A 10,807-nucleotide genomic window follows, 5' to 3' on the forward strand; every position below is an offset into this window, starting at 1 on the left:
GTTAGGATTTATGTATTTATAGGTGAGCGTTACCACATAATTTTGTAACCGACAGTGCGCAACACGCATTGGCCTTTGTGCATCGCATGTTGTGACGTAACTACACACTTCCGAATCCTTTCAAGTTGCACGACGTGCAATGCGTAGCATTTATCACACATTCTGCCAAGGTTGAAGACTAAATTTTCTTCATTCCTTGTCCTATTTCTCCTCACTGAAACGTTTGTAACGACAATACCCTAAAATTTTTGGATGGTAAAGCTTGTAACAAGCATAACAGATCACAAAGTTATCTGATTTTTGATAGTTTCAAGTCAATTTACCATTTTGCCCTAGTATGCTTTTTTGTTGAATCTTTTACAAAACTATACTAAAATACAATAAAAAATGTTAATTGAACTCTAAATTGACTCTAAAAGGATATTGAAAACCCTATATAACTTCTTGTCATCAATTATTTTATTTATTCTGATTTTCATGGTCATAAATATCATTCATTTATTTTGTGTAATTGTTTAAGTTTTCTTCAATCATTCCTTTTAGTGTATCTCCAATGAAGGTTTCATACGTTAATGAACATTTATGTTATTTTTTCAGTCTATTAGGGGACCATGATGTGCCAAAATGGGCAGTATTGATAAAAGGTGATGATATAAAGTACGCAAAATTACACAATTAGTCCCTTAACTTTATTTTAGGTAACACTTTCGTCTTTTATCTTTTTTTGTCACGATTTAGTCCTTTATGTTATAAAATGACAATATCTTATCATTTTTTATGAGATTTTTTTCAAAGAAATTTTATTTTATAGGCTTGTATGATGAAGATTTGCATTTGTCTATGAGTTTGATGAATTTTTTTTGGAGTTTTTGATGATTTTTTTCATAAAAAAGGATAACTTATGTTGTTATTTTATAACATAAAGGATAAAGGACGAAAGTGTTACCTAAAATAAAGTTAAGAGACTAATTGTGTAATTTTGCCTATAAAGTATTCACAAACTATTCCCTCAAATGTTATGAAATTGTTAAAGGATGTTTTTGGCAATATTAAATGTAATCATAATATAAATAAAAAATAAATAAAACCTCCTTTAGTTGTTTATGAAACATATACATTAAAGTTTTATTGCACCTGCGTGAATACAATCACCCCCTGCATATAACATGCATTATCCTTTATCAAGTGAGCTAAGCTCACGTGGACGCTTTAGTTGATTATTAACATAAAATACAAACATGAAATATTATAGGCTTAAATATGTCTTTAATCCCTGCACTTTCATCAGATTTTGGCATTGACCCTTGCATTTTTTTTTTGTTTGGAATTGGTCCCTGCACTTTGTAAAAATATTGGTATTGGCCCCTCTGTTAATTTTCTGTTAAAAAAAAACACAAAACTATTGGTATTGGTCCCTGCACTTTGTAAAAATATTGGTATTGGTCCCTGCACTTTGAAAAAATATTGGTATTGGTGCCACGTGGCGTGAAATGATTGGGCCACGTGGCACTCCGTTAGTTTTGTTTTTTTTTTTTTAACAGAAAGTTAACAGAGGGACCAACACCAATATTTTTACAAAGTGTAGGGACCAATGCCAAACAAAAAAAAGTGCAGGGACCAATGCCAAAATCTGATGAAAGTGCAGGGACCAATGACACATTTAAACCAATATTATATATGCAAAACTACTGTAGACGAGTTTATCTATTTCTACCTCTACTTTCATATGAGGTAATACTATTCAAGACATCATCGGATATTAAATGCATACATCTCTTCCATCTCATTTATACATTGACTCACCATGTTATAGGAGATGGAGTTCATTCTGCTCAACCCAAAGGCTGGTTATACTTCTTGTTATTTGATACAAGAGAAATAATTGTTATTTCATACAATTGTTATTTCATACAAGAAAAATAATTGTTAGACAATATGACATTGGGTAAAAATTTAATCAGGGAAGTGTCGGTAACGTTTATGATTTGTAACGTGAAAGAATTGTACGTTGAGGGTATGAGATGGACCAATCGATGGCGATATCCTAACGGCATAAACTACGACATCCAATGGTTATAAAGCTTTTAGTCTCTTTTCTTGGCTTTTTCAACTTTGAATTTTAAACACAAAACATATTATAGTATATTAATAATAATTCAATTCAATATGGTCATACTTAATTAATTGAAAATATCATTCCAACTTTAGAGGGAAAAGAAATCTCAAAATTAAAAAATTATGCTAAACCAGCCATTCAAAAATGTCCACACAAAGTCCAAAAATCAAAACGTCTTATCTACCTATCTATCCACATAGAAATGTATGCAATTTGGATATTTGATATATAAAATCCAAATTTAAATGATTCATATTATTATACCATTATTGTTATGCCATTTTGTAGCTTCTTTCCTAGCCTCTCCTCGTATAATATAATTATTATAAATGTAATATATATCTTAGCATTTGGTGTGGATGTATATTCTTATCTAACCTTCTCACTCAAACCTCTCTTCATTGTCTCTACTTTTTATCTTTTTTCTTTGGATTTTATCTCTTCTCTTGCATCTCTACCTTGCTCCCACCACAAGGTAATTATCAACATCACACTTTTCTTTTTCATTTTTTCCTATTTTATTTTCTATGTTGTTTTCACTTATATGCTATAAAAATTGGATATGCTTCTATACCATTTACTATAGCATCTTCTCTTAGCTTGATTTTGGAGAATTCTTTGCTCTCTCTTTCTCTAACCTTATCTTTCATCTTGCTTTTGTGGGTGAGTCTTCAATTTGCACTCAAATTAATGCTTACATTTTATAAATCAATTGATTAATCTTCATTAAATGGAAAGTTTTGATTTGTTTTGTTGAATAGGTAAAGGAGATGGCAGAGTTTAACAGAGAAGAATATTATGCTGCCAATAACGTTGAGGTACATAACCTAACCCTCAACTCATCTGTTTTGTTTTTCTAAAAATAATATATTTATTTAACCATATACATGAAATATTTTTCACATTTCACCTTATATTTTCACATTAAATATACATCCATTATATATTGTACAACTAAAAAGAAATGACGAAACTACAATAAGCACATTTTAATCTCCTCTAACGTGGCGAACTAATGTTCAAATCTTGATTGCAATGTTTAAATGGTAATGAAAATTAAAGGAGAATAAGATACGTGCACATGTGGAATTCCAATTGTGCACATTACTTGTACCAACGTACTCTTTTTTTTCATCATGTTTGTACCATGTACTTAGTACTTCAATTGTGTCTATCATACATGCATCTAGGCTTTCTGAAATTATATTGGTTGTCTAGTTTCTGGTAGCAGTCATATCATACAAATTGTAGTAAAATAGAATAGAATATTGTGTGAATTCACGTTTGACCCCTTTCATTTCCATGTGTCCAATAAATAAATGATTTTATAATTTTTACAATTGCTCATTATTCATGACCTACATTTTTTTTAGAGGATTTCATGACCTAAATACACATGTACATTGTAGAAGGGCATACATATCCTTAATATTAATTTACACCTACTTATTATTTATTTTTTTGAAGGGATTTATACTTATATGTACAGCTTTCAAAATAAGTATATAAAGCATTTTTAAAATTAAGAAAAAAGGATGAGAGATTTTAGCATGAAGATATTTTTGGGAATCCAATTAAATTGTCGGTTAGAAAGTTCTAAGGGGTCCCTACCTTATGAGGATGTCACAACATAGTTAACAAAACAAAATTCACTATGCAAAACAAAACAAGCCTAACTGGCTGTAGGGTTGTCATACAAATCATGTGAACCTTATTTCTCCCAAACATGAGCTTCTCATGCCAATAATTAATCCTTGCTTTCTTTCTATATATAAAAAAAGAATATAATTTAGATTTTCTAGAATATCCTCTCCCTACTACACATAAGAAATTATGGTTTTCTTTTCTTTCTCATGACAGTTTTAAGTGACATATTCTTTAGAATATACTAGTAATTTGATTAAATCAAAGTAGATTAGGTTCAAATTAGGTTAACCCTAGAATTAGTCAAATGAGAATTTTATATTTCAATCATCCCTTTTAAGTCACTCAAAGGAGATACAAGAATGACTTGGTGGCTATGGTAAAAGAATTAAGAACGGGAGTAATATAGATATCAACGACTCGATCTACATCGTTAACATAAAAACTAATAATACTAACATTTGTCGTTTCAAAAAACAAAAGGTCACTAAAAAATCATATGGGTGGGTGTAGACTACTTTCAAGAAAAAGCAAATTAGTAGATCATAAGGACATAGTCTTAGTTGACAACTTTGCAATAATTTTCCCTAAAAAAACTGTGTAACATTCTCCATAATTTTTTTACATAAGGATCCAAATGCATTTTAAATGAGGCAAAAAAATCATCTTTACTTGCATTAAAAATGTGATTATCAAAACCACTATATAACAACCATTGACTGTTATTAAAAAAAAAACCATTGACTGAATAAATGTGATAGTCTTGAATTTATCTTGTGGTTGGTGAGATTTTACCCTAACTTTTATAATACTGAATAAAATATGTTCTTTTATTTCTTTTTGTTGGAAATAACTTTTTTTTGGTAAATTATAGTCAACATCCGTGGGCAAGAAGTATGGTGGGCTTGTCCCAAAGAAAAAGCCTTTGATATCCAAAGTAAGCCTATGATGAAAAACAACATTTATTTATACAACAATTGAATAATAATTCATCAATGTTTTACTTTCTTGTTAACAAGTTCCAACAGAGTCTAATGCTTTTTTCCATTTTTTTTTGTGTTAAAAAGGATAATGAAAGGGCATTTTTTGATTCAGCAGACTGGGCATTATGCAAGGTATTTTTGAATTTTATATTAAATAGTAAAACATATAACAAAAATTCATCTTCTAATATAGATATATAATTTGTTGGAATTTAATCTCTACAGCAAGGTGCTGGAATGAATCAACAATCTACAGCAGCCGTAGAGACCCTGCGGCCAAAACTACAGGTACATATTTTAAAATATTATTAGCATTTTTTTAAAAAAGTATTATTAGAATTTATTTATTTTGTCCTTATTTATCCACTTTTCCTCTGTTTTTTTTTATTTTTATTTTTATTTTTTAAAATAGAGAACTCCACATCAGCAGCTTCCCCCAAGAAGACCTGCATGCACATCTGGTTGATTTAAATCATATATATGAATCACTGGTAAAAAAATGTGTTTTAATTAATATAATTATACTCTCTACTCATATATGTATTCATTATTACTCATACACCAATTGTTTTGCAGGGAGAGTAGATTCAACTATTGGCACAAGGATTTGCTCATAAGTTAATTTTATAAATTTCATTATGTTCTAGTTGGTCTCATGTATATTACCATTAGTTCACTTGATGCTTTTGATTATTGGCAGTTAAATAAAAGTCCATTTCAATTTCTTTTTGATTTCAAGGAATTTCCATCTATTTGACCAAAACGTGGGGTTGAACTTGGGATTTGAAATGTGGTAGATCCAAATTTAGGACGGACTCTTGCATAGTCACAACTTCAAATAAATTTTACTTAGGCGTACACATATGAAAGAAAAAATTAAAAGTGAAATTATATTAAATAATGTGATTAAAGTATTTCTGTTTTGGACCGGTTATGAGGCTAATCTCATAGTGACATGTGGACAAATAATCCATCGACCAAAGAGAAGATTGTCCGACGATGGCCAATATTGAGATCAAAGAGAAGATATTTTAATCACCAAGAGTTTTGAAGGAATGAATCGAATGATATTCTACCTTAGATAAAGACCATGAATTGTTGGTTGCTTCTTAGTTCTCCATAAAATGGGATTCTAACCTAACATGAAAACATATCTATCTGGTAGTGAATTGACAAATAGAAAGGCATCCATCCCGATCAAAGCCTGTAAATTCAACTAAATTATGGAACTAGATGCAGAAATAAATAATTTTTTACCAACGCTTTATGTATAGAAGAACTCATATGGTCGAATCAAAATGAGAGGAAAATGGAGATTGTATGAATTGACTACGAGTGTTAACAACATATGCAATATTAGAACATGTCGTTATTAGAGATATCAGGCGATAATACATTGTTGGATAAGGAAGATGATTTCTCTCATTTGGTTGTCAACAAAGGTGTTACTCTATAAGAAAGACCTTAGATATATCAAGCGATAACACATTGATGGATAAGGGAGAGGATTTCGCTCATTTGGTTGTCAACGAAGGTGTTACTCTATAGGAAAGACCTTAGAGATATCAGGCGATAATACATTGTTGGATAAGGTAGAAGATTTATGAATTTCTCTCACTTGGTTGTCAACGAAGGTGTTGCTCTATAGGAATGACCTTAGAGACATCAGCCGATAATACGTTGTTGGATAAAGTAGAGGATTTCTGGATTTATCTCATTTGGTTGTCAACGAACGTGTTACTCTATAGAAAAAACTTTATGATTGACAATAAAAAAAATACTAGAGTCGGATAAAATATCTGTTGTGAATTCGGACTCAAAATCACACTAATGAAAACAAAGATGTGTGGAGCAAAGGAAAGTCACCACCTAGATCTAATCTAGGAATCAAAGTGAAAAGCTCAAAACCACAAGCAAAAGATAAGGAGAGAAGAGAAACAAACACACCAAGAAATGTTTACCCAGTTCAGTCCAACTTGACCTACTCTGGGGGAGAGATTGATCTCTCCAATCCACTATCAATGAGTTCTTACAAAGAGATACAAATAGGTTACAAGAAATTAGCTTCAACAAGCTCATAAAGAACAAACATAATTTCTACCCATTTTCCCGATCTCACCAAAAAACAAGACACTCAATGATTTTCACTCACCCAAGGTATTTACAATGTTTCCCACCCCAAGACAACCCTAATCAAAGATCCTCAACCCTAAAGTTACCTCCTTTGATTTCCCAAGTTTTCCTCTCTTCAAGCTCTCACTCAAAAAATGAACTGAAACACTTAAATAGTGACCTGATACTGTCAAAATCGTGTCACGGTTGCCAAAATCGTGTCACGATTGATACGTACGACTCAAGGTACAACAAGCTTATCCTGAAAACGTGTCAAGCATGCCAAAAATCGTGTCATGATTGCTCAAAATCGTGTCACGATTTTCCTCTAGAAAACACCATGCTCGCGGCCTGGAAATCGTGACACGCTTCACAAATCGTGTCACGATTGTTAACTTTTCCCAAAACCATTTTTGAGCCAAATCTCAACAATATCAACATTCAAGAGTGTATTTTTGCCAACATAACATATTATTTTTAAGAAGGAGAAATTTCAATATCTAAAATATATAAAATATTGTCAAGATTTTGATGAAGAAAGATTGAGCAAGGAATTGTTTTATATAAGAAATGACACTATCATTCAATCGATTTCATGAACTGAGAATAAGAGACTTTAGTTCTTAATTTTCACTGATATTTGTGAGAAAGACTTGATAATTGTTAAAATATGATAATGGTAAATAATCTGTCAAAGGAAAATTATTTTTTTATTTAATATGATTATAACTATAGTACATGATGTGAAGCAGCGAACTACAAAGACATTAGGAATGAATATTGTACGTAGGATTGGAAACTTTGAGAACCTATTCTGTAAGGCCAATCCAAGGCACTATATTTATAAATTATAGATTTCGTTCATTATTTTCTGTAATTTTTCAAAATTATGAAACCAAAAAGGAAAATTTCTGGTGATTAAATAAACAAAATTCACATGTTTTTCCACGGTAACAAATGTTACCTTAGCTTGTAAAGGAAGTTTTAGAAATCAAAAGAAACCAATTTAGGTTTGATTAATTGGACTTAAGGAAAAGATAAGTTGTTGGCTTGCACTTCAACTGCTGCCATGTCCTCATTTTCTTTTGACTGTTTTCCATTTTCTAATGAAATTCACCCAACATATGCTCTCATATTTTACGTACTACCTTCAAATATCATTCATTTAATTAAATATTTATAAAACCATAAACTTAACTAATTGTGGAAGGTTAATCTTGTTGAGAAAAAATATTTGCAAGTAATTACTGGAGTATTAACACGCATTGTTAAGTTGATTAAGAAAGCTAGAAGATGGTGGTTGGTAATGTTGGTTGCTAGAAAATTGAATTAGCATAGTATTTAGCAAAACTATTTCTAGTAGCATAGCACAAAAGTGTGTAACGTTACATACATAATATTTCTATATAATGTACTCAAATTAAACTCCTTTATTTGCATGAATTGATACCATACACAAGCTTTCCATAATGGCATTGAGAATCAGTGTTAGGCGTTGGATTTTAGTCTTTGCAGTACTTTATGTTTGTTTATTTTTGAATTTGAATAACTTTGGTATGGAATTTACTTGAGTAGATGAGTTTAATGTTTATTTTGTAAAAAAATAATGTTTGTTTGATCAAATTAAAATTTAATTTGGCAGGAGAGGCTGATGATGATGAGGGTGATACTCAGATAGGTGGTGGGTTTGGTGGTGTTGGGGGTGGTAATGGCGGCGGTGGAGCTGGTTTTGGTGGAGGTTCGGGGGTTGGTGGCGGCGGCGGTGGTTCTGGAGTTGGTGGTGCTGGTGGGATTGGAGGTGGTGGCGGTGGCTCTGGAGTTGGTGGTGCTGGTGGGATTGGAGGTGGTGGCGGTGGCTCTGGAGTTGGTGGTGCTGGTGGAATTAGAGGTGGTGGTGGCGGCAGCGGCATTGGTGATCCTTCTCAAATTATCTCAAAAGCCTTACTTTGTTTCAATGATAAATATGTGAGCACTATATCCTTAAGTGATGTTTCTACTTTTCTTTCAATCAAGAACGAATAGTCAAATTGGTCATCAAATCTCTTACAAAAATAAAATGGTCATCAAATTGTATACATCGATCAAAATAGACCCTCACTTTTTAAATTCGCCAATAGATGAGAAGTCCGGAATTATAAATATCTTTTAAAAAAGTCTATATGTAAACTTTTGTTAGGACAATTTTGCTTATGAAACTTAGATCATCTCTAGGACTAATTCGTAGATAATTACAATTATCAATTGTGTATAGATTAGTCATCGGCAAATTAGACTATACAAATTTAAATTTCGTTGATAAAATAGTTTATGTTATCATGGTAATGACGTGCGATCGATCAACGGTTCAAGTGAAATATATATTTAGTTAACATGTCACATCATAGTCTCTAACAATGAAAGTCAACAGAGATTATTTTGACAAACAATTCATAATTTTGAGATGTATTTGTCAACTCATAAAATTCTGATACTAGTTTGACCGATGCTTACAATTTCGTGAACTAAATTTCCTATTTCACTCTTCAATATGATGCACTCTTATAATTCGGGCTCAAAATATGATGTCAAAACTCTACATCTTTCGAGTTTGTTCATTCCGGCCGGTCAATTTTGACAGCTCTAGTTACAATAGCTAGGAATAGTGTACTATAGCAAGAAATGTTAAAAGTGAGAATGTTGATTATCTGTATTATTTTGGAAATGTGACAGATTTACCAAAGCTGTGAAGAGTCATACAGATTAACTGAGAATGGAAATTTAGATGTTCCTCAAGAGAAAACCGATGCATTCTGTGAAGGACCATGTATGTCAGAGACAAACTTGGTCCTAGGCTGCATTGATAACATTTTCAGCCACTTCATATTCTACAACAGAGCAACCATAGAAGATGTCAAAGAAACAATTCTAGCTGGATGTGGTTATGGCCCTGAAAGAGGTGATTACCATGTTTTAACTGCATATTATAATTTGAGAATAAACCATAAAGATTAGTATATTTTGTGATCTACCGACTTATGAAGCATTAAAGCAGATACCGAACACGACATTGACATGAACTTGTCAGGCACCGACACGTGTTAGATATCGGACATGACTTTAACTTGAAGTGTCATTGTTACATAGTTACTGACAAATGTGAATTCGTTTCGTGTAGGAAATTTTAATGTGGCTGAGCACATCCAGGAAGAAGAAAACCATGCTGTGAAAGCTACAAGCCATGTTCTAATGAGCCTTGTTTTGATTATATGGGGCATGCTCTATTGGTCTAATAATTAGGTCATAGTAATATTGATAAGAATGATTTATGTTTGTCTATTTTCATGTGTACTAATTTACTTATTCAATGGATTATACAAGTGAAATGAATTAAAGTTATGGAGTTGTAGTAATTCTGTAATGTATTGAGGATCATTAGATTCTTTTTGTTATGAAATGATCTATTGGTCGCAGTCGGGACTTAGTTTCAATTGCAACAATGCCACAACTTAATGCACATGCAATTATAGGACACTAAAATTGTGAACAAACTTTGAATTGTCTATTCTTTTCAAAAAAATAAATGTGTTAGCCAAAGTACCTAATATTGCAGTGTACACTGAGCACAATTAATCATATGGGCAAATTAATCCAAATTAGACAGTTTAATCCAAATTAATCATATGGGCAAACATAGCACAATTTTCTCAAGGACAAGTGAACTAAGAAAAATAAAAGAACTTTGTTGTGGATGTGGGGGGCTATTCAAATTTTCTTAGGTAATATCAAATATTCACTCATTTAACGCTACGTCGTTTTTTATTTAATTAATCATTTTTAGATAATTTAAATATTGAAGTAATTTTGCCTTATAGATACCAATATCCACTTTTTTCATGGATAGCAAAATAATTTTCCTTAAAAGTATATGATAAAAACATTGGAAAAATCTAACCCTAGAAATTAAACAATGTTA

General features: G+C 31.5%; 2 protein-coding genes across 3 annotated transcripts; both read left to right on the top strand.

Annotated features, from left to right (window-relative positions):
• Nucleotides 1-2,471: 2,471 nt before the first annotated feature.
• Nucleotides 2,472-5,481, top strand: LOC146945295 (cAMP-regulated phosphoprotein 19-related protein). Of its 2 annotated transcripts, XM_085743610.1 has the most exons (8): nt 2,472-2,591; nt 2,703-2,779; nt 2,878-2,934; nt 4,635-4,697; nt 4,828-4,875; nt 4,969-5,031; nt 5,156-5,234; nt 5,320-5,481. In XM_085743610.1, the coding sequence occupies exons 3-7, from the start codon at nt 2,887-2,889 to the stop codon at nt 5,207-5,209; spliced, it is 276 nt and encodes a 91-aa protein (XP_085599736.1). In that variant the 5' UTR covers nt 2,472-2,591; nt 2,703-2,779; nt 2,878-2,886; the 3' UTR covers nt 5,210-5,234; nt 5,320-5,481. The 2 variants fall into 2 exon arrangements, with proteins under 2 accessions (XP_085599736.1, XP_085599735.1); XM_085743609.1 differs by lacking the exon at nt 2,703-2,779.
• A 2,694-nt stretch (nt 5,482-8,175) lies between these two features.
• On the top strand, nt 8,176-10,304 carry LOC146945296 (Glycine-rich protein family). The gene is made up of 4 exons (XM_085743608.1): nt 8,176-8,409; nt 8,498-8,820; nt 9,565-9,790; nt 10,010-10,304. Exons 1-4 carry the CDS (start codon nt 8,325-8,327, stop codon nt 10,129-10,131), a joined length of 756 nt encoding a protein of 251 aa, XP_085599734.1. The 5' UTR covers nt 8,176-8,324; the 3' UTR covers nt 10,132-10,304.
• Nucleotides 10,305-10,807: the final 503 nt, after the last annotated feature.

Source organism: Medicago sativa, chromosome 2 (genome assembly GCF_051527215.1).
Source record: "Medicago sativa cultivar Bolivia chromosome 2, Bolivia_mono, whole genome shotgun sequence".
In the NCBI taxonomy this organism is placed as follows: Eukaryota; Viridiplantae; Streptophyta; class Magnoliopsida; order Fabales; family Fabaceae; genus Medicago; species Medicago sativa.

What these genes read in the sequence shown, in the direction of transcription:
- LOC146945295 (XM_085743610.1), top strand. Translation starts at nt 2,887, where the DNA reads ATGGCAGAGTTTAACAGAGAAGAATATTATGCTGCCAATAACGTTGAG. An exon ending in CAGACTGGGCATTATGCAAG is followed by an intron (nt 4,876 to 4,968) that starts GTATTTTTGAAT and finishes TAATCTCTACAG; the next exon opens with CAAGGTGCTGGAATGAATCA. An exon ending in CCCTGCGGCCAAAACTACAG is followed by an intron (nt 5,032 to 5,155) that starts GTACATATTTTA and finishes TTTTTAAAATAG; the next exon opens with AGAACTCCACATCAGCAGCT.
- LOC146945296 (XM_085743608.1), top strand. Translation starts at nt 8,325, where the DNA reads ATGGCATTGAGAATCAGTGTTAGGCGTTGGATTTTAGTCTTTGCAGTA. An exon ending in TTTGAATTTGAATAACTTTG is followed by an intron (nt 8,410 to 8,497) that starts GTATGGAATTTA and finishes TTAATTTGGCAG; the next exon opens with GAGAGGCTGATGATGATGAG. An exon ending in TGGTTATGGCCCTGAAAGAG is followed by an intron (nt 9,791 to 10,009) that starts GTGATTACCATG and finishes CGTTTCGTGTAG; the next exon opens with GAAATTTTAATGTGGCTGAG.